The sequence below is a fragment of the Protomyctophum bolini genome (assembly GCF_963924005.1).
Source record: "Protomyctophum bolini genome assembly, contig: SCAFFOLD_176, whole genome shotgun sequence".
Taxonomy (NCBI): domain Eukaryota; kingdom Metazoa; phylum Chordata; class Actinopteri; order Myctophiformes; family Myctophidae; genus Protomyctophum; species Protomyctophum bolini.
Genome location: NW_027666183.1, coordinates 50,002 through 74,229, shown reverse-complemented (window position 1 = coordinate 74,229; position 24,228 = coordinate 50,002). Strand labels below are relative to the sequence as shown.

At 43.4% G+C, this 24,228-nt stretch overlaps 1 protein-coding gene across 1 annotated transcript in view; it reads left to right on the top strand.

The window, feature by feature from the left end:
* Nucleotides 1–24,228, top strand: part of LOC308312043 (low-density lipoprotein receptor-like) — a gene marked incomplete at its 5' end in the record, with an annotated part of 74,166 nt that overhangs the window by 34,288 nt on the left and 15,650 nt on the right. The window contains 7 exons of the mRNA XM_080794449.1: nt 2,049–2,171; nt 4,905–5,024; nt 5,368–5,493; nt 11,702–11,873; nt 17,647–17,874; nt 18,886–19,004; nt 20,762–20,901. Coding sequence (XP_080650575.1) covers nt 2,049–2,171; nt 4,905–5,024; nt 5,368–5,493; nt 11,702–11,873; nt 17,647–17,874; nt 18,886–19,004; nt 20,762–20,901 — 1,028 coding nt within the window. The remainder of the gene's footprint in view (nt 1–2,048; nt 2,172–4,904; nt 5,025–5,367; nt 5,494–11,701; nt 11,874–17,646; nt 17,875–18,885; nt 19,005–20,761; nt 20,902–24,228) is intronic.

The window sequence follows — 24,228 nt, the reverse complement described above, 5'->3', positions numbered from 1 at the left end:
TGGGGGTCCTTTGCTCTTGCCATGACAATGTTTGAGAACCACTGCTCTAAAACAATATTAGACAAAGTTTGAGACACAAACACATTGCTCTCTCTCTCTCTCTCTTCTCCTTTTGTATAAATTAAATAGGCCTATTCATGATTCTGCTTATAGAGAAGTAGCCTATGTTAGTTTGTTTTATGGACTTGAGAGCTACTTTCAAAACGACCAGCTCAACATACCCACCACATAAAACTATCATCCCATTGCTGCAAATAGTGACAAAATGTAATTGAGGGGCCTTTCATATAGGCTACATATAAGACAAACGCACATGGAATGGGAAATAGAGGGGGGACAATGCAAATCGTAGGCTTTTATTTTTGTTGGTATTTGACTTTGCTACTGATGATTGTAAGCAACAACAAGTATTGCATTGTGTGTTTGAGCTGACAGGCCCTTTTTGATGTCAATCACTCAAGTCATTTCAGTTCATCTAAAGCGGAAGATGCAAAAATCGTTTTTTTTATTAAAATTATATATATTTTTACTGCCATGTCATGTGGTCTACCTGCAAAGCCTTTGTAGATCGTGATCTACCATTTGGGCACCACTTAACGTCAGATCAGGGGTTTTTTTCGGCCAGCGCCCACAATGCTCCCCGAAAGCATAATCGCAGCAAATACCGGGCAGTGTGTATGAGCCTTAACATGTTGACTACACTACACTACACATAATAACTAATAACCCGTTTTCAGCTTAAAGCAATTATATTTCATTGAAGCAACTCCTTAGCATTGTTTTCATACCATGGATGTGATAAGAAAATATCAAACATAAGGGAAATATTAAATAGTATCGGGTGTACCAGTTTGGCCTTTTCTTTTTTTTCAATGGGGCAATACATTGATTAAACAAACGTTTGATTGATTGAGTTGTACAATGTTATACAACCCTAAACTACTTTTCGAATACACTACACAATACAATACAATTTCAGAACATATAATATTGGCCAATATGTCAAATATGTCAATATTACATATCCCATTGAATGGAAGCGGACCATTTGTAACACATGTTACAAATGACCCGCTTTTGCAAGTTTTCTTTGCAGTTGCTTACAGACCAGAATGAACGTGAATTCCGTCTAAACACCATGCAAACTAATGAAGAACATAAGCATGAACACATCCATGTGGATTTTTATTCACCAACACCAAAGACAAAAATTGTAGCACACATATACTCCAGGTGTAAAATTATACGCATTTTGAAGGTAAACACTTCAAACTTCCTGGGCACGTAGAGTACGTTGCTGTACACATACTGACGCCATGGCGTCATGGTGGCGTTGACCAATCAAGATATAACGTCCATGTTACAACCGTGAAGCGTTACAACCTTGGCGGCTCTCCCCTACATTTGTTACTAACATTAGGTTGTGGCGAAGTAGAAACGTGGCCAGCAGATACTGTGTTTTGGACAAACAGGCTAGGTATTGGTGTTGATTTGGGTCAACTGGACAAACAGCGTGGTGTTGTTTTGTGTCTGTGTTTGTGTTGGAGCGCCTCAGTGTGGCCGTACAGGTCATGTGCAACCTCTTCCACAGAGAGATGGAGACACTAAATCTCAGCTGGACAAACATGTTTGCATGCATGCATCGCTGCCTTGCATGCTGTGTGCTACTGTTGAGTCTGTCACTTACTTTGACTGATTTATGGCATTGTCTTTCTGTTCAAATCCAACTATGTTAATTTAAGAAATCTGGGCATATAGGTCATTGTTTCTTCACTGTGCACACGTGTAGCCTATTGTATGTCAGACTGTATGTCTGTCCCACAGTCACAATCCTTTAGTAATTAGGCTGTGGAAATATTCACGACAAAACAATGGTACATTTCCAATAACCCATCCGTTACTACATGTGGAGTCAACTCCCGCCATTTCTTTCTTCCCATAGTGCGTGGCGAAGTAGCTCTGGGATGAGTGCGCGCGAAGCGCGCACGAAATTCTAGTATCATAAACCAGTTAACCTAGTTGTATTATTGTCCTTCCATAATTCACAGCCACAAAATGCGACGGTAGCAGAAAGTTCCGCTGTAAGAACGGGGAGTGTATTGACATCAGCAAGGTGTGTGACAACGTCAAAGACTGCAGGGACTGGTCTGATGAACCCATGAAGGAGTGTGGTAAGAGGATCAATCTCTCTGTCACTGTCACTCTCTCTCTCTCTCTCTCTCTCTCTCTCTCGCTCTCATTGACACACACACACACACACACACACACACACACACACACACACACACACACACACACACACACACACACACACACACACACACACACACACACACACACACACACACATTTTAAGAATGTATTTAGGAAAATGCACAAGGACACAAACATTATGGGTGCATTTATGTTACAACCACAAGCCTATGACACATGTCTTGGAATCATGATACAGCAAGAATGTCACTCAGCAGCGTCTCTAATAGCCATATTTGTTCACACGACGGTGCTCAGGACTAGGCTTGTTCTCATATGGTGGCATAGACAGTTCAACAGGGACAGTACAACACCTTGCGAGTCCTTCTGCCTCATCCTCTGGACACTCCAAGCTGTCGAGAGTTCGAAACGCTCACACAACTGTCTGTGGACATGTCCCAGGCTGGACCATCAGAGAGAAAGGAGCCATCAGTCTCACACGACAGCCGACGTATATGCCGTAGTTGCCGACTCTGCGCTCTCCACACTCCACCGCCTCTCTCATGGGCCTGGAAGTCCACACACCGTTGCCCCGATGGCGGACCGTCACACCGCAGGGAAGTCATCGGGAGGGGCCGTCAGGCAGTGTGGTCGCCGGTAGTAGACTACGTCGCTGAGCACATTTTGACGTGATATCCTGACACATAGCCACGGCCACAGGAGTTGCAAAAGCTGCACCCACTACATTAACGTCGTTGTTAGAACGGGTGCGGTTGTTAGATGTTAAAGAAGAAGAAAAGTTGGCGTCACACACACACACACACTGCACGCACTCCTTACGTCTTTAGACTGCATACAGTACATGCATAAACTCAACGGAAATATTACAGCCGACCCCCATGCACATGCACTCTCATGAAGTATAGTCTCAGATTTCGACAACTACTTGAAATGCAGGCGGTCGGCCCTCGAGGACAACTGTCTCGTTGTGATCAAAGCAAGGCGTGGACTCGGTCCTGCAGTGTATTACCTGCCAGTTAAACATGACTGGACTACTAAACCCACAAAGCACACCAGAGATAATTACTGCTTGCTTAGTGGTTCAGTCACGGATATCGCAAGAAATGCCCTCCAGCCGCAATCAGTCATTGATGAGAAGGAGAAGGGTGCTCAACACACTGTTAGTAATGTGACATCACTTCAGTGGCAGGAGAACCATCTGTCAAATGAAATTACTGACACAGTGGCTAACAGTCCACTGTTCGTTACTGCAATATCACCACACAGACTATTAAGTCTTGTGGAATTGCCTTATCTAGTACCGTGTAATTGTCACACTTATGTCCCAGCATTACAGTTACATGGAATGATCTTCAACCTCAGCCATTCACAGGGCTATTAAGCCTGACTTACACGTTGTTGCACGCCGGTGGCATGTGTCAAAAACAGCTGATCGCATTGCTGCGCATCATGAGTTTGCTAGTAGATCAGGTATTTTCCGTGCGACACCACCGTGCAATGTTTTATAAATAAGGCATTAGTTCTCACAGGAAAATGGGTAGCATTTCTGTTGAGTTGAGTCAACTCTAATCACACGGCCCTGTAGCCATCCAGTAAAGGTTAACAGTGCACCATGATATGGATGCTCTTTAGAAAGACTTCTATCTCCAACTATGCCATTATGCTACAATTGAGAGCTGACATTTGTCCTCAATTGCCACCATGAAGTAGAATGTCATTCTTGAACATACAGGTAGTGCCACGCCAAAGCATTGACTGTAAATCAAGGTAAGGATTTCTTCTCACTCTGAAATGTTGTTTTAGAGGTAATTTAGAGAGGCAGTGTTTCAATCGGATAGATGTATAGAGGATGAATCGTCTCCAAACAGACACCGCAGTGCAATGTACTGCACTAAGTGCAAATTAAAAACCATCTCTCTCTCTCTCTCTCTCTCTCTCTCTAAGAAGAAGAAGTCATCTTCTTAACATCCATCTCTTTCCCCAGTGCCTCTCTCACACTCCGTCTGTCAGTCTCTTTCATAGTAGTACCTGTGGCCTAACCTTTTTAAATCTTTAATGTAAACCGGTAATGAAGTGCCAACTTAAGCTTCCTGCACCGCCGTCTCCACCCCCACCCCCCCAGGGTAGCTGAGCGATAGTTAGATACATGGAGGAATGGAAACAGACTAAGGATAAAGAGAAAAGACAGGGGATAGGAAGTGGGAAATGGTGCTTTATGCTTACACAATAAAAAAAATAGGACCGAATGGAGAGGAGAGAGGAAAGAAGTGGGAGGACAGAACACATTATGAGTGCCACCTGACACAGTCTCCTCATGGGATAATGGATGGACTTGAAGTAGGAATAGCAAGACTATCCCCACGGTTCACGCACGCACGCACACAAAGACACGGATGCTTTGTTGTCTCTCTTTCTATTTGCCTGATTTATACTTTGTGTGTCAGTATTTATTAGATCTACAAGCGGTGTGGTGTGTTATTGTATATTGTATATGTGGTGTGAGCTTGTAGAGCTGATATTTTCAGTGTGCGACACAGATGAGCAACCTTCGTGTCCAGATTACATTGTTCCGTCCAGTAGCCTGGTGGTGTTCCTGCATCAGTACTCAATCCTTCTTCCATTCTCCTTGATTCTTCTGTTATCTCCACCTCTCTCTCTCTCTGTCTCTCTGTCTCTGTCTCTATCTGCAGGCCTTAACGAATGTGCAGAAAACAACGGTGGCTGCTCACACATCTGCAGGGATCGGCGGATAGGTTTTGAGTGTGACTGTCCGTCCGGTTACAAACTTGTGGACAAAAAGACTTGTGGAGGTATAATATTTGTGATTACTGCTGCTGTGGCAGGGAAGACGGACGGACGGACGGACAGACGGACGGACAAAGTTCTTATATTACGTGATCTAAGCTTTCCCTATGGTATTTTCAATAGAGAAAATATTTCCGTGACCCCAGGGGTAGTAGGAGTGACGTCAGGACTTATATTGACATAGCCAAAATAGGTTGAGAGAGTGGTTAAAAATTTGCTGTCAAACTGCTGATACCAATGTTGTCCAAAAGGTCAAATAATGGCCTATATACAGTATTGGCTCTACTAGCGCTCTAGTATTTCTGTTAATCATTGTGACCTTGTGCTATCTTTCCTTTCCCCATGCAGACATAGATGAGTGTGAGAACCCTGACACCTGCAGTCAGATCTGCATCAACTACAAAGGAGACTATAAGTGTGAATGCTATGAAGGCTATGAAATGGACCCCGTCTCGAAGGCCTGCAAGGCTGTGGGTGAGCAATTTATCACTTGCATACTGTAGTATATATAATATAGTGCACCCACTCAAGAATAATCCCACATGGTTGAAATACCCCCCATCGCACGCACGCACACGCATTCATATGTTCACCAATCTACATTATAGTAGCATGCCTGGCTACTGGGTTATATCGTACCCCCTTCCCGCCCTGTGGGAACCTGGGAGAGCTTTGCATTCAGGTCTTGCAAAGCAATCTGTGCAAAGATAAATATTAGCCATCTTTTTCTGGAGCCCTGTGTAATGAAAAAGTTAGCAGTCGGCCCTCCTCCCCATCTCTCCCCCTATCTCCTCAGAAGCGTCAAAAGTCACTTTGGGACACAGTGAGGTTCGGCACACTAAGGCCCCATGGTAAATACTCTGCACCGTGGCAAGTTGCATGCCACGGCATGAATGAGAGATCAAGTGCCCTGTCTGAAGTGAGGTCTGAAGCGTTTTGGAAGAACCCAGTTGTATTTTATTATTCAGTTGCCTTCATCTGTGACAATGATATACAGTAGCGTGCAGCAAACTAGCACGTAGACTAAAGTATCATAATACCTGAATAAAATATTCAAGTATAAGATGTTGCACAGTCAATGCACTGTTGGAGGGTACAAAAGTGCACGTTGATGCACTTCTCATCACATGCCTTAAGACATGTCCCCAATTGAGCTATGTAGTGAAAAGGACTATCAATCACCAATTGATACACACCCCAAATTTTACTTTTTTCGATGTTGTGAAGTCATAATGGAGAAAACTGGTGTGGTAATGAGAGAGCTTAAAGCAGGGCCTCCGCTCTCAACTTAAGTGGCATAAAAAACACCCATTCATTGCCTCACGTGTGAATCTTTATTACCGCTAGACAGAGCGAATAGTCCTTGTCAGAAGCCGAGGCATTTATTAGAGTGGGATGGGATGGAGGAGGCTCAGAGGGCGTGTTGGATTGGATGGACGCAGTAAGAGAGTCAGAGTAACCCTCTGCCCATCCAAGTAATGTGTACTTGTTGTTGACTTCAGCTCTGTGTGCATCGGACATAGAGAGAGATGGAGCACGATAAAGAAAGAGAAGCGAGGTGGAATATTATTATTATTGTTGTTTATGCTGTGGCTTATTTACTCTGAGGCACAGGATGGCTTCAGGACTGTAAGAATAGAGGCGTTTGCTTTGTGAGGCTGAGGTAATGTGGATTAAATGAAGCTATGCTTGTCTGCTAACCCACATGTACAGAACATTCATACGTATATATATATACATCAGGCAAACACACTCAGTCACATGACAAACACTTTTTAGACGCACACATGCACATTGCAGTCACACTGCAGCGTTGTCATGCACACATTTCCAGCTGGATTGGGCACCCTGACTGCCATGCTCTGTCATGCAATTCAATGCGATGTGTCAGCTGAAGTGACAGGGTCATTAAGTGTGTCTTGCGGGCCATGCTACGAAACTGCAGCCGTTTGTTTAGCCGGAAGCGCCCAGTCATGTGCAGAGAGCATTGAAAACACAACACCATCGCGTGGCACTTCTACGCAGCCCCAAGCCACATGCCAGGCCGTATTTGGCTCCATTATTTCTGCCTTCCCAGCTCAAGTTCGCTACTTGTTAGCAGCCGCTGAAACAAGATAATTGCCCAAACTTCTGTGACATTTGGAGCGAGAGAAAAGTTTAGTGGAAATCTGAGTGCTTCAGACACTCTTCCTATACATCTCTGGTCCTAATACCTCTGTGGATTGTACTGTATCAGCAGATTAAGTTCAGACTGGCATTTGATCATTATGCCTGCAATACTAATTAAAAGCGTAGTCCCAGGTTGGAGTCGTATTCCGTTCATTGCTTTAAGCTGCTGTTTGTGCATTTGGTTTTGTTATTATTCTGAGTATGCCAGAGCACATAATAACCCACCCAGCCCCTTGAATAAAGGCTTACGTTACACTAATTATGTTTATTGTTTACAGTATATTCAGGCCATTACTTCCCTGAAACCTGACTTATTTGTGCTGTGTGGCTGTGTAAAACAGAGGCAGTAACCAAATTGCATAATGTATCATAAAATCATTATTTTATTCACAATTTTAGCAATCTGAAATTATTTTATTTGGGGTCCACGTGTAGAGACAAGATCTCCTTCAGGCCTCCTCTTCCTGCTAATAACAAACTCTATTTGGAGTTGCCGACAGATTCAGCTGTGGAGCTCTAAATCTGTCTTGAGCGATTACAGTTTTAGTGACACTCGCATGAAGGCGAGCAAGGATACTGCTGAGACAAAGTCCATAGTACAGCCAGACTACAGTAGTAGGCCTACATGCCCTAAAGTTTAGGGCATGTTAGACACAGAGCTTAAGGAGAGTATATGTTTAGGGCCTAAACATATACTCTCCTTAAGCTCTGTGTCTTAATTGGTCTCTCCTACTTTGACTCATGCTACAATTGAGAGCTGACATTTGTCCTCAATTGCCACCGCCATGTAGAATGAATGGAAGGAGGTAGACCCGCACACCATTATTTGTTTCTTTGCAGTGTTTCAACCGGATAGATGTATGATATGCAAATTACTTTATTTATGAATTAAAAAACTCCTTTCTGGTCATCTCTCTCTCTCTCTCTCTCTCTCTCGCCCTCCCCCTTTCTCCTTATCCTTATCTCTGTCTCTGTCTGTCGTTCTCCATGTATCTTGTCCATGACACCCAGCAAATTATGGGGAGTGTGTGGTATCGACTTTGACATTTGATGTTAATTTGTGTAGTTCACAGAAAGGTTTAGAGACAGTCGTAGCTGCCGTGCCATCTCTCATTATCACATAACATAGATTGCTTGGCATCACTAGCGTTAGCGACAGCGTAGACACATATTTACTTCCACACGGCACCTCATCATAATAACAATGGCACAGACATCCATCCATTACACTGCGCATCGATAAGCATCAACATCAGCTCTCATATTATTCGTGAATTCATATTTTTTCTTCCCATCTCCCGTGTTCGCGAGTATACAGTATACCAATGATTGTATTTATTTATTTATTTTTACATTTGTTTTACTAGTCTGCATAACAATACTGGTGGATGCTGCGGTGTGCATCCAATCGATGCTCCTATTCTATCTGACAACACAACTTATCCTTTCAAAGCTTTATCTTAATTGGCTGACGGGGGAGAGCAGGCCTGAGTCTGTGGTGCAGATTAAGATGTATCTGAGAGCCAGTGTTCTTGTTAAGCGACTTTAACAGAGCAGAGAAAGAGCTGGAGGGGGGATAATACTACACTTTATTATTCAATCTGTTTTTGTTCCTATATACTTCGCTGACCACGGTTGCCCAGGGGTTTGGTCCTCCCTTTTTCCCTCAAATCCCTTTGCCAAAATCAGCCGATCTACAAGTAGGCAACGCACCGCACCATGTGTGTGTGTGTGTGTGTGTGTGTGTGTGTGTGTGTGAGAGAATTTGAGAAACACTGTAAATATTGTAATATTCCGATTGGGGAAAGATTCATATTGGGGTTAGGATTAGTCATTTAGGATTTGGGTTATAGGGTTGGAATGTTATGCTGATTAATACTTACTGAGTCGTGCTGCGATGACTTCTGAGCTTGTAGCTTGAAATTGCTATTTTCAGTATAGTATAATTCTGGCTTTAGCGTTAGGGTGTAAAGTGGCAATTGTATATAGGTCATTTATAGTGGTAAAAAACACAGCTCAGGCAGCCTCGGCACACTCAAAACTATGCAAAATCGGATTTTATAAAAAATTAAAAAAATATAGCAAACTTTCGGTAATAGACCTTCAGGCATGAAGGTCATTTATAAATTTGTCATCATACGATTGTGATGTCCTCACAAGTACATAAATACAAAGTATGTGTGTCAGCCATGAGACAATGAGGCCATGCCATAATAGAGGTTTACAATACAAAGCTAAATGCAAAGCTTAATGCAGTGCAGTTAGAAGGATAATGGAGCTGGAGGGAATGTGTTTAGTTTCACACACATCATGATGTGCACCTGCTGTCTGCTGCACTGGAGGGAGAGTCAGTGTACCGCATGTGTCAGTGTCAGACATGTACTGTACATACACACTGGTATTTATATCCACGTACCTGTCTGTATGCATGCACGTGTGTGTGTGTGTGTGTGTGTGTGTGTGTGTGTGTGTGTGTGTGTGTGTGTGTGTGTGTGTGTGTGTGTGTGTGTGTGTGTGTGTGTGTGTGTGTGTGTGTGTGTGTGTGTGTGTGTGTGTGTGTGTGTGTGTGTGTGTGTGTGTGCGTGCGTGCATAGTTGCACACACATTTGTTTGAGCGTTCAGAGATGGAGCCATAGCCGACCTTCCATACTCTGTGTGACAATTATGCAAATGCACGAGTCATGTCCCCCTCGCTGTGATGAAAAATGTGCCACGTACTTGCACACATTTTCAACAGAGAACAACCCACAAACACAGTTTTGACTGGCGGCGGTAGCACAAAAAATAGACCTACATGTCATCTCTAGCTAGTGTTTGGCATGTTTTATATACCTGTGCAGTATACTTCATTACACACACCCACGCACCCATGTACTGTACACCCACGCGCACACACACACACACACACACACACACACACACACACACACACACACACACACACACACACACACACACACACACACACACACACACACAAAGGGGGAGAGAGCACGCACTGAATGCTTAATTCAAGATCACCTCATCAATAATGCATGCTGTGAGAACATAAATGATAACAGAGCCAGGTGTCTGTAGGACCTGCCAGTTAACAAACATAAAATTATGAGCTCGCTACACAAATAATGTCAGCGTACCAATGGCACCGTACAACAAGCTGCTCTTTCTACACTGTTGGGCGGCCAGCCCAGCAGCCAACAGCCATAGACTATTCTTTTTACAACATTTGGAACGGCAGCAGCCTCCCAGAGGAGCACTAGAATGCAACGGCAGCTGTGAAATGACCTCCGCTCGCAGGCCATGACTCAACCAGGAAAGGCCTCTAGTACATGGTTCTTAAAGTGGGGTCTGGACAGTGGTGGAATAAGTACTCAAAAACGCCAGCAACATAGAATTACTAAAAGTCTGGAATTCTGACTTTTCTTAAGTAAAAGTACAAAAATATTGTTCAACATGTACTTAAATTACCAAAAGTAGAAAGTACTTATTATGCAGAATGGCCAGTTTCACAAGTTTTACATTTAAAAGGCATAAAAAAGCTTTTGAAAATAGCAGATCTACAAGATCACAATGCGTTCCATCACAATGGATTGTGAGATTGTTCGGCTATTTTCAAATGGACAAAATGTACTGTATAGCCTTATAGACTCTGAACCCCTAATTGCTCCTGGTGTGCTGGTTGGTGCCTTGGATGGTTTCCGCTGCCATCGGTGTATGAATGTGTGTGTGTGTGAATGGGTGAATTGATGCACAATCTATGTAAAGTCGCTATATAAATGCACCATTTACCATTTACGGCTGTCCAGAACCGCCCCAAAAAGGCCTCTGCCCGAGCTCTGGACCGGGCCCCTGCCCAGGGTCCAAATATGGGGCTGGCCTGTACTGACCTCACAACACTCCATATTTGGGCATGCCTGACACAGAACTCCATAAGCTGGCCTGTTCTGACATCCCAACAGTCCATATTTGGGCATGGCTTAACACTTAACATATGCATATGTATGTCCTGGAGTGCATGGGACATTTCCATGTGTGGTATTATTTTCATAATAGACTCTTGAGGCATGAATAGTTTTTCATTTTGTTGGGTTAGGTTGGGTCACACATGTTGTTGTCGATACCACATAGTATCTAACAGTGCTATGCGTTGGTGCCAATTGTCATTAAACCATTTTATACACATACAGCTCCCATGTTTTTTTGTGATGTGAGCTGATCTTTTTAATACAGGTTCACTGTGTGTGTGTGTGTGTGTGTGTGTGTGTGTGTGTGTGTGTGTGTGTGTGTGTGTGTGTGTGTGTGTGTGTGTGTGTGTGTGTGTGTGTGTGTGTGTGTGTGTGTGTGTTCGTGTGAGCTTTACTTTTATAACACACTTAAAAAAGAGAACACTCTTGGACTTTTACAGTGTGTACTCTCCACAGCAAAGTACCAACAAGAAAAAAGGGTTGATTCCAATCTAAAGTGTATTACAGTAAGGGTAACATAGCATGACAGTGCTTCCCTTGTTCCTCAGGAAAGAGCCCATACCTGATGTTCACCAACCGACATGAGATCCGCCGTATAGACCTGCTCAAGAGTGAATACACACAGGTGGTCCCCACACTGAAGAACGCCGTCGCCCTGGATGTAGACGTTTCCACCAACAAAATGTTCTGGTGCGATCTGTATCATCGCAAAATCTACAGGTACTCGCATGAACACGCACGCACACACTAAACTATACAAAGTTACAGTATTAATTCAGTACGTACTTTGTGTGCATTTGTTTCCCAATACAGAGGCACATGTTGTACCCTTAGAAAATATACATGTGTCATGAGACGTTGACTTGCACTTCTCTGTGCCTTGGGCACAGCATGTGTGGAAACTACACTTCATAATGAGGTTTCTTTAAAACTACACTTCATGAGGTTTTTTAAAACTAAACTTCCTAATGAGGTTTCTTTAAAACTACACTTCATAATGAGCTTTCTTTAAAACTACACTTCATAATGAGGTTTCTTTAAAACTACACTTCATAATGAGCTTTCTTTAAAACTACATTTCATAATGAGGTTTCTTTAAAACTACACTTCATAATGAGGTTCCTTTAAAACTACACTTCATAATGAGGTTTCTTTGGAAGCGAATGTGATCGGACTTAAAGCAATATTTGTTTGTGGAAACTGTGAATTTCGTTCCATTCTCTACGGTTCTCATGTTTCTCCTCTATGCTGTCTGCCCCAACCTGTCATACTTTCTGCTACTGACACACACTGTGTGTGTGTGTGTGTGTGTGTGTGTGTGTGTGTGTGTGTGTGTGTGTGTGTGTGTGTGTGTGTGTGTGCACGTGTGTGTGTGTGTGTGTGTGTGTCACACCTGGAGGGCTGCGTCATCTGTCTGACAGTGAAAGGTGTTCTGTTTGTCCTTGACGTCCACACACTCACACACGCAAGTGTGTGTGTGTGTGTGCGCGCGTATGCAGGCAATGGGAGGTGCCTTATATCATCTCAATTGAGCCATATGCTCTTGCTAATTTCACTGCCTAAATAATCACCATCATTACTCATCTACACACACATAGTCAACATGCTCACACAGAGATGTGCGTGTCTCTGTGTGAGCATGGCATGTGACCACAAGGACAAATAAACACAGTTTTCGACTTTAACCACTTAAGCCTTCTAACTATAATTGACCGATACTTGGCCCCCTAAATGTTTCCCCTCTACACCAGACCACTTTGCAGAAAATAGACTGACTACAAGCTTACAGTACATTTCCATGTCAGATGTCCACTATTGATATCGAAGTCCTTCTGTTCTATAGGGGTTTGATCTCCAAGCATGACACAATTAGGAGGGAAGCCAGGTGGCAACACAAATGTTTGTGGAATAGCAATGAATTGGGAGAGAAAGTAAGGAAGAATAATTGGCTTTTCTAAATAATTAATTAATTAATTCATAGTTTGGTGCAGGGTGTCCAAACAGAGTTTCCAAAACATAAATTTCCATGGTTTATACCGCACTGCATGCATGGTATGTCAATAAATCGTTTTCTCTCATAATTTCTTGCTATGTCATCACACCTGTCTGTCTGTTGTTTCTGCCGTTTATTGAACATGAAGCACTTTGTGATTATTGTTTTTGGAATATCCCACACTAAGAAAGTTCATTATTTTCTTCTCTGTGGCTGACTCCACAGGATCTACGGTAATAATACCTTAAAGCTCAATCTGCTATTGACACCATTGCTTTCACTTTGTGCAGTAACTCTCAAGTGTGTAGTTTAGTCATGGACTTAAGTGTTCACTGTAGAAGTGCATTACATAGCATAAAATCCACTTTATTGCCATTATGTTTTATGCTTTAGCACTCTGGCTGAACACACCTTCATCATTGAATCACATCCTTTTAGCCATCTGCCGTTTCACATTTGCTGAATTGCTTTGCTTTTTATATTTAAGGTTCCATCTCTAACTCATCTCTGTCCTATATAGATCTCCTCTTCTACTAACACCAAAAAACTAGAAAAGAATAATATTTTATTATGTTTTCAGCATTGTATTTTCAGTCCTTTTGATTCATTCCACTGCTTGCACCCTCTTTTGGATACTCCGAAATGTGATAAAATGGGCTAAAGGTCTTAAATGTCAGTGCTAATGACGCTTTATTGCTTCTCCTCCACACAAACATTAGCCACCCCTCCCCCAATTGACTGACTTCTATGTAAACCAAAATTCATTAGATAGCCAGCACCCCCAATAGCACCCCACAGTCAAAAGATTCTGGAGCCCATCGCTGGTTCTTTTTCTTTTTCACTGATTCTTGTCACTTCACTCTCTGTGTCAGTGTTGTGCTGCTGGCTAATCGATAGTGACTGGTATGGTATGGGTCGATGACGTGCCAACTTCCATGATGAAGATGTCTGTACTCTGTAGCAAACAATAACACGCCAATTGACTGCAACGGTACAATCTGCTTCCTCATATGGCCCTCATCTGTCTCTGTCTAATCACCCTGCACCAAACAGCCTTGTCTTGTAAAAGAAAAAGAAAAAATAAAGAAAACTCCAGATTGGCAAGATAATAACTTTATACATATCTCCACTTGTCTGGCATCAAGAGTTTCATCCCTAACACAATGTGTGAATCCGGGATGTTTTCTAACCAATGGGCATAGTAGAGTATTAATATAGCTAGTACATCTGCAGTTGTTGGAGGTGGTCTCCCTACTATTCCATTGAGAAATGTCATGCGTCGGGTAGCACTGGTTAACAAGGTCAATAATGTCTTAAGTCTTTTGTATTGGACTTAAGACAATATTGAGTGAAGCAATGGATATAAAACGTATGGTTTGTAGTTTTAAAATGACAGATCAAGTATCAGGTTAGGATTTAAAGTTTCTATTCTGCTATATATCCTTCTAAGGCCACGTTTACACAGAAACGATCAAGACAGAAAACAACAGTACCGTTGCACGTTGTTTCTTCATGTACTTTTTTCATTTATTTTTTATATTTTGGGGGGAAATCTAATAAAATAAAATAAGTATTAAAAATGAATTTAAAAGGTATGTGTAAAAACACGATCTCCTCTCGTATTAGCATGACACTGCGGAACCACGGACGGGTGTCTTCCATGAATCTAACATGGTTAAAATGGAGCTTGAAGTTACAATGGGTTTGTATAGGAAGATAAAACCCAATGTCAAATATCTAAATACTGAATTGAGCTGTTCACAAAAGCCTGAGTAGACGATACATTGACCCAAGAAAATTGTTTTAGTGAAATATCCCTTTAATAACAAAATGGCAGCCGTGTTGAATGGTAAAGGGTTTAAGAAGTGGGTAACCTGGAACCTGTAATTAAAGTGGAAAGCATTTGGCAATACATTACCGTATGTGCTATAACATATGCCATGCCCTTTGTTCAAATTAACCCCTGAGTGAGAGGCAAGCAAGTGTTTTATAGACCTCCTGGATGTGGGAACGGAGCCCAGGGTAATCTAGCACAATATGACAGTATGCTAACGTCTAACACAGCCAATTAATGACACAGTCTGCTTCCTGACTGCTGCAGATCGGGAATCTCTCCCTCTTACATTATGTGTCTCTATCATCGCCTCATTTCCTTATGTCCTGTTAAAGCCTCAGTGTTGATTTAACTCAGAGAGTGTACGAAGATGTAAATGTAAAAAGAGATGTTCTATGTATACACTCTTGTGTTGCATTTGTACACTCAACATTAAATTAACTTTGTAATTACAGTGCAATCGATTGTGATCATGGTGGGCCAGGGCATTACAGTATATTGTTTCAGGGTTAGGATAGGGCTAGTGTTTGTGTTAGTTATTGTTCCAGTGCAGGGACCTTTTGTAGAATGACCTTATATTCTTATTACATTATTTTAAGATACATATTTTTTAGCTTTTTTTATGCCTTTATTGATAGGTACACCATAGATGGGGGGGTTGGGGGGTGACACGTGCAATGGTCGTCAGGATCGTAACTCGAACCCACGGCACGCTGTCAACCTGACAGTGTGTCATTACCATCCTGAAGAGCCGTCCTGGCCGGCCTATGATGTTCTGACAATCATAGAGTCAAGATGCCATTGCACAGGCCTGGTATTATTTGGGTAATGTACTTGAGCTCAAGTATCAATATCTTATAATGTGAAGTGTCTCAGACTCATTTCGGTCAAATAAAGATGATGATAGTTTATTTGTCCTTTTCAGCACAATACATCACAATAAGTAACAAAAAGAATTGCAGAAGAAAAGATTGATTAATACAGAATTATTTGACTGTTATTTTTACCTTTACTGGTAGTATTCTGGTATGAATAATTATGATAGTAGTGTGACATCATAGAATCAAGAGTGAACAACGTAATACTAATATAAGCCTCCTACATACTGCAGTAGAGAGGAGACAGGTGTGTTTACAAAGATGGAAGATGGGGGGTGAGATAGGGGCAGGTGTTAGATTGTGTCAGGGAAAAGAGAGTGCAGATCACCAGAGGCAGAGCAGGTCCTAATCATTGAATTTATTCAGTCACTGAGGTTGAAAGGAGGAAGGCAGTCCACTACAGGCAAACGATTTCCGAACATGTTTCTGAGTCAGGACCCACCAAGAATGTACAGACTACATGACAGTATAGCTCTAATTAAGCACTAATTAAGGAAACACAAGGTAAGTTGAGGAGAGTGCGTTGAGGTGGGAGTGGCTGGAGGGGAGACAGATGTGGCAAGAAAGGAGCGACGGAGACAGATGGTGACCATAAAGTCCAATTTTTACTTTATGTGTCGAACGATGCGTCACGTCACAAGATTGACATCTGAATTGCGCCGGACCATCGCAGATGTTGTCGTTTACCTCTGGAAAATGTGTAATGTTGTCTGGTACTACCAGTTACCACGGAGATGCACAAGAACTAAAACGGTGCAACGTGTTCGACACTTAATGCTCAAAGTATAAATTGACTTCAAGAGACAGAAAGAGAGAGAGAGAGAGAGACAGATGTGTCAGGAAAGGTGAGACGGAGACAGATCGTAACAGTAAGGAACAGAAAAAGAGAGACAGATGTGGCAGGAAAGGAGAAACAGATGGTGACAGTAAGAGACACAAAAGGGAGACAAATGTGGCAGGGAGGAAGAGACAGGTAGTGACAGAAGGAGACAGAAAAAGAGAATGGAGTTCAAGGATGAAGGCATGGATAAAAACAGGGAGGGTAAAGCGATGGGGATGCTACTGTAGTTAGGAAAAGAGAGAACTAGATTGAAAGAGATGGGGAGATGGGGGAGACAAAGAGAAAAAAACGTGCAGGTTTCTTTGTGAGCCGCTGATGAAAGGAGACAGGCTTGTTCTCCCTCGGAGGAGCTGCTCGGAGGGGTAACCCAGGTCCTTATGGAGGTGACAGGTTAGGGTGGCCTTGACACGGCATCAGCAACCCTGAAGAGTCCCCATTACCCACACTGAGGCCGTGTGTCAAAGGTGGACACTTTCACATTCCATAATAGGTGTACATTAAGTGTACTAAGTGTAATAGTAGATTGTCTATTTTCGGGAAAGAGATTTGTCGTAGTGAAAAAATGAAAGGGACCAAGAATAGACCTCTGTATGGTGGTTGAACAGAGAGGGGAAATTGATGTGGACATGACGGCAAAGTCTGAATAGTGTAATACAGTACAACGTTTGCCTTGTGTTGAACAAATACATGCCTCTTTCTTGGTTTGTTAACCATTGTCCTACAGTATACTGTAGGACCCAACCTCTTTCTTCTTCTTTTGTTTTCTATCTATGCTAGCTGCCTTGTAGCACTTCTACTCTCTAACCCTAAACAAGGATAGAATTGACTGGAATGGACTGATCAACTGTCTTGTCAAATGATATTGCGTTCTCTGATATGATTAGATATCATACCTGTTTGTTTCAATATTTTGTAATTATTGTAATTCATCCGTTCATCCCCCGCAGTGCGTACATCAACAAGGCGAGCGACATTTCAGAGCAGGTGACACTGATTGAATCAGCGCTCCACTCCCCCGAGGGCCTGGCCGTCGACTGGGTCCACAAAAACATCTATTGGACCGATTCTGGCGACAAGAGCATCTCCATCGCCACAGTAGACGGCAGGAAGAGGAAAGTGCTGATCGCCACTGAGCTGAGCGAGCCGCGAGCCATCGCTGTGGACCCACGGCAAGGGTGAGGAGAGGACAGAGGGTAGAAGGCCAAAAGAGGGAGGGATGTACTTAACTGTAGGGATGAGATCAAGATGGAGCAACAATGTTGAGCACACTGGAGGTTGTCTCTCTGGTGCATTGACGTGTGTGAAACATGCTAACTACATAGCCTTATATAAGATAAGATGTATTGGTATTATGTATCCACACACACATACGTCTAGTACTATAAGTACTTCCAAAAGGATGAAACAAATTCTCTTTTGGGAACATTATTGTACCTTGGTTTACTTTCTCCGTTTCTGGTGTCTCTTATTATTCCCCCAGGACTTCCCCCAGGACTGTATTTTGAAGGTTGACGAGAATTAAATACATAAAAATAAAAAAATATATATATAGCCTAGGCAGAGCAGGTTCCACTCGTGCACGCATGCACGCACGCGCACACTCGTGCGCGCACACACACACACACACACACACACACACACACACACACACACACACACACACACACACACACACACACACACACACACATACACAGTATGTCCATGAAGTTAACTTCATGGAAACATTCTGTTTGCCTGCAAGGTCTGTTTAAATGTGATGTGAACGCTTGGAGAGAGATGAAGTCAGAGAAAAATAGAAAGAGAGAGATACTACTCTGTATATTCAGGCAGAGAGAGAGAATTGGGATATGGTCTCAAAGCAAAGAGAACAAAAAGCAAAACAAAGAAAAAGTAGACTCTCATACATGATCCTCCAAAGAGATATGCTATATAGGCCTAATTGAACTGAACGGCATTTGATTAGCAACAATTCTTATTTATGTAACTTGTTTAAGATATGAAACTGTCCTATCATAAGTACACACTTGATGATGAGTGTCTGTGACATACCCATAGCCTTTACATCTGCTGCAGCTGATAACAAGCTTTGTGCAGTTTCCAGACAGACGCTAGTACTTTACCTTTCATATTCATGCAAATACTGCTGTTTGTGTTCTAACTGGTATATGTAACTCCCCTTATAGGTTCATGTACTGGTCAGACTGGGGAGGTCAGGCCAAGATAGAGAAGGCAGGGATGAATGGAGTGGACCGACAAATTCTGGTGTCAGAACGCATCGAGTGGCCCAACGGAATCACCCTTGGTAAGACGCTTAAGGCTAATTCACACTTCATCACACAACTCTTTAGTTTGACAAAAGTGACATTCTCTCAAATTTCTGGGAGGAATGAAGGCAGAAAACAGGGCCTTAACCTCAACTGGTATTGGTAAATAAATAATCTCCACTCTCCACTCAAGTAGTCAACAAAATGACAACAAAAACAAATACGATATCATATCAACTTCAACAAAACTATGAGATGAGATGAGATGAGATTACTATGAGATTGATGCCATAAATACCTCATTCCATCTAGAGTGGTACACTGATCCTCTTTCTCATTCTTCTTGTGCCCTTACAAAATGTAGTATCTGACCCCTGAAGTCTTGCAAGACAGATTTGAAGTTTAAACTCGTCACCACGGCTCACAGGGATCATAATGTGGTTTGTGCAGTAACCTGGCCGAGCCACCATGCACCCCAGAGATTTGTTCCTCTGCTATGAGACTGGCTTATTGTTTGTGTGTCTCTCTCATCAATCAAATCAGCTTGTCGACGACAGGCCCCTGAATGAATAAGCCACTCAGTCCAGGCCACGTCAATACCTCCCATCATCTGTTCCAAATCCCTCCACGGCACCAAACAATTTCTCCCAGCCACCCTTGCCTGAGGCATGCAGAGTTGCCTTGCTTGGGGTGGAATTGAGGTGTCGCTACATCTGTATGAAAACAAATTATTTTTGCGAGTTAAGTTGAGTGTGAGCTCAGGATCACACCTGTGGCGCACCTCGAGATGGGAGGCCTATTTCCCTCTGGTCTTTGATTTTACACAGAGCACCGAGCAGAATATGTGATTGCTTGAGCCGGGAGAGGTGAAGTGGTGAATGAATATTACTCTGCAGTTTCTGTGTCCTGCTTTGGCCCGCTGCGCTTATTATTTTGTCGGTCTGCCCTATACGGCGTTCCACGGCGTGTTAAACGTCCCGCCTTTATAAGGTCGTAAGATACACGAGGTATTCTCTGATAATTTCCAGTCATATACGATTATATTCAAACAAGTTCAGCCAGGCTAATCGATTTGCTCAAGGGCACATTGACACCGCCCCTCTCGTCCTCTCCCTGTAGAGAAGTCAACCCGCAGTGCTTCAATCACAGCTGTGATTTTTTGACATGAGGGTCTCAGCTGTCGTGTCAGAGAAGATTGATGTTGTAGCTAGCAGCCCATTACAATCATATACCTCTCACCCTAGGCCCTTTCTCTTCAAATGACCTTTCTTTTCTCCTCTCTCTTCGCTCACTACAACCCCCCCACTCTCTCTCTCACACACACACACGCACGCACGCACGCATGCACGCACGCACGCACGCACGCACGCACGCACGCACGCACACACACACACACATTGTTTTTTCATCTTTCCCGTCCCACTCACCCCATTCCCTCTCCATCATGTATCATTAATTTCTCTATTTCCGTTTCTCTCCTTCTATCACGCCTTCCTCCCGAACTCGCTTTCTCATCCATGGTACTGCCCCTCCCCTTTTATCCTCTCACTCTGTATCTAACCACATGAACTCTAGCATCCCTATGCTGGGGGGATCACTTTGAAACAGCAATTGTTTTGAGAATATATAGAGCCATTGGAAATATTGTCAACTAAGTATAGGGTTTAATTGTCTAAATTTATTGCAACTCTTTTTACTCTCTCTCTCTCTCTCTCCCTCTCTCTCTCTCTCTCTCTCTCTCTCTCTCTCTCTCTCTCTCTCTTCATCCCTCTCCCTTCTTGTCTTTCTCTTTCAGACCTACCTAACAGGCGTTTGTACTGGGTAGACTCCAAGCTACACCTGCTGTCCAGTGTGGACCTGAATGGAGACAACCGCAAAGTGTTACTGTCTTCCCATGACCACTTGGGACACCCGTACGCCATCACTATCTTCGAGGTAGGATAGGAGGGAAGGGAAGGAACCTGTCATCGCTTTTGATTAGTGGTGATAGACGTAGCCTAGTACCCGACTGTGATGTATGCAAGATCCCCTTGGACTGAGGCAAGTGTCAAGATATTGCATAGATTATCACCATACCCTCTGGAAATAATATATGGCCAGTGATTGTTTATCACATACCTATAGCCTTAGATATTCACCAAACACAATGCTAATCTGCTAATCACTTGAACCCTAGCGTCACTATTTTGGTAAGAAAATAATAAATCTACGTGCTTACAATGCGTGACACATTGTGAGCTTGTAGATGGGGTATTTTCAGGAAAGAGACGATGTACAGTAGATAGGGAAAAAAGCAGCGAACGTAATATTGAGCACTGGGGGACCCTGGTCAACTAAATAACTGGCCTGCCGAAGAGAATGGTAGGCTAACAGAGATTTCAGATTGGGGAGGCATTGAGACAGTTGGCTGAAAACATAGCTGGCCTCTGTGAATAAGGTAGCAACATTTTCTAATGTCCTTTGCGCTCCAGTGTCTCCATACATTTTACCAAACCATCTTCATCAACTGTGTTTGGCATCCATCTTTGACATGGCATATTCCATCAGCAGCAAGCACGTTTCAGGATGTAGTGGCACTTAAGTTTACGATAATTGTTTAGCTGCCATATTATCCCTAGGGCTGATACAGCTAGCCTCGCGTAGCCAGCCTTCATCTGCCTTTGCAATGCATATTGCCCCAGGCAGATTAAGTCTGGCCCCTCTCAATTGTGGGAGGACTTCATGGCTGCTCGAAGTGGTGACGAGCCAACCAGATTAGTCTGGAACCCACGAGGACCCAGTATGCAAATATGGGGCGGGACATTGCAGAAATAAATCTACTAATACTGAGAGGGACGAGACTAATAGCCACGAAGTGATATTAGTATCGCTATGCGAGGCTATGATACAGCAGCTACTAATCAGCTCAACCTTAGCACCCTCTCTGTCCTTGTATCACCCCCCCCCCCCCCCCCTCCCCACCTGGGAAGGATAACGTCGATTATACGACGAATGCTTGAAGACAGAGAGCGAGCTGAAGAGGAGAGTGGCGATAACGTGGCTAACAGAACTGATGGAACTCATTTAGGTTTGTTTATGGATGCGGGAGCTGCACCGTATGTGAGCGGGTTATAAAATCAAGGCAACATTGGCGGTATAGTGAGGAGCATTAAGGGACACGAGCAGAAGTGGAGGGAGAGAAGAATTGTCTGAAATGCGTTCAGAGTGGGAAGCCCAGGTCCATTGCTCTCGCCGAGACGTACACACACTGTGATGATGAGAAACAACGCTGCGACTGGGAAATGGGAAATCCATCATGTCCAGTGCTTTGTGTGTGTGTGTGTGCGTGTGTGCGTGTGTGTGTGTGTGTGTGTGTGTGTGTGTGTGTGTGTGTGTGTGTGCTTGTGTGCTTGTGTGCGTGTGCGTGTGCGTGTGTTTCTGTGAGTGAGAGATACAGAGCACTCGCCAGTGTAACGTTCTAGGCAGCAGTGAAAGTTAGCCCGTGTAGATGAATAGCCCTCTGCTGTTCTGTTGTGTTGTGTAGTAGCCATGCAGGACACAGAGCGAATTAAAAAAAGAGAACGGTGCAGCAGTCTGCATTGGTACCAACAATACTGGTGATGGAAAGTCTGCCTGCTATGTACATTGGAGGCGTCTCTTTTGAGTGCACCTTAGTTCAAACATATTCCTGCTGAATAACACAGTATGTTGGAGTACTTCAGGGTAACTTAAAAAATATCCAGGGCACACTGTTCCGTTTAAAAAATTAACACGCCTTTATTACTCCATGGCTTGGCAAGGATAAACACCTGCTGTCTAACGTCTTCCAGCTCAACTCATGAAAGTAATCACCTGTCATTTTATAGCATTATCAAACAGTCTACAACAATAGATCAAGGTGATATTGATCAAATTAATTATTTGCAATATTTTAAACTTAATGTACACACTATGGTGCACATTATATAGACCATATGATAACAAAGTACATTATGGATAATGGAACCTTTTGCACCTTAGCCCTGTAACACCATTGTTATTCATTATTGATACAAAAGGAGCAAATTGTCTAAAAACTTCACATCACTGCAGTGGACAACTGCTGTTTAGTACCGCAGCAGAGGCACAAGTACTGGGTCCATGCATCAAAGTCTAACCCCCCCATTACTTACACCACACACACACACACACACACACACACACACACACACACACACACACATGGGCGATTCATACCAGCATCCCCCCCCCCCCCCTTCCCTGCCTAGACACCATGCAAGCCCTTAGGGGGAGGGAGAACGCAGAGAACATTGTTTTCAGTCTCACTGCGCCGCTTGCTTGTCTCTCATGTTGGTGTGACCGGAGGCAACCGTGCACAAGACTAGTGTACAGGAGTTTGGAAGGGAGAGAAGAAGACAAAGAATGACAAAGGGAAACATAGAAAAAGAACAGTGAGAGAAAGAGAAAATAAAGCAAATAGAATAGGAGGTACTAGGAAAGCAATCAAATAAAAATAATATAATAATAAATAATGTATTGACAGATATTGTCTTATTTTGTAGTGAACTCAGCCAGGAGTCAGGACCATCAAAGATTCAGCTGTTCAGTAGTTTTGTAGCTGAATGCAGATAAATAAATACCATACCTCCCAGGACCAGTTAAGTCCTGCAGGCAATTAAACATTGAGCTGCTATCCCTGCCTTCATTCACCAGATTAGGGAAGGTACCTCTGGGAGGAGAGTAAATAACAAACTGCACTGTGAATTTTACATTTGGTGTAACATGTCCACCCAGCAGCCAACAATAGGGGCTGGTCACATTGACTTGCCATTCCAAGGTTCTTTTAGAGTGTTTATCCAGGTTCACTCTTGACAAAGGTCACTGTATCCTTTTTCCTTCCATTGAACGTGCAAGGTCTGCACATCCTGATGTACCCACCTCGTCCTATACTGACAACAGCAGACAGATGTGCAATCCTTACCCTACAGTATAACTCTCCCTGTGGGAGCCGTGGTGCAATGTCGTGCGTGCGTGCGTGCGTGCGTGCCTGCCTGCCTGTCTGCCTGCCTGCCTGCGTGCCTGCCTGCCTGCCTGCCTGCCTGCCTGCCTGCCTGCCTGCCTGCCTGCCTGTCTGCCTGCCTGCCTGCCTGCCTGCCTGTGTGCCTGCCTGCCTGCCTGCCTGCCTGTGTGCCTGCCTGCCTGTCTGCCTGCCTGCCTGCCTGCCTGCCTGCCTGCCTGCCTGTGTGCCTGCCTGCCTGCCTGCCTGCCTGCGTGCCTGCGTGC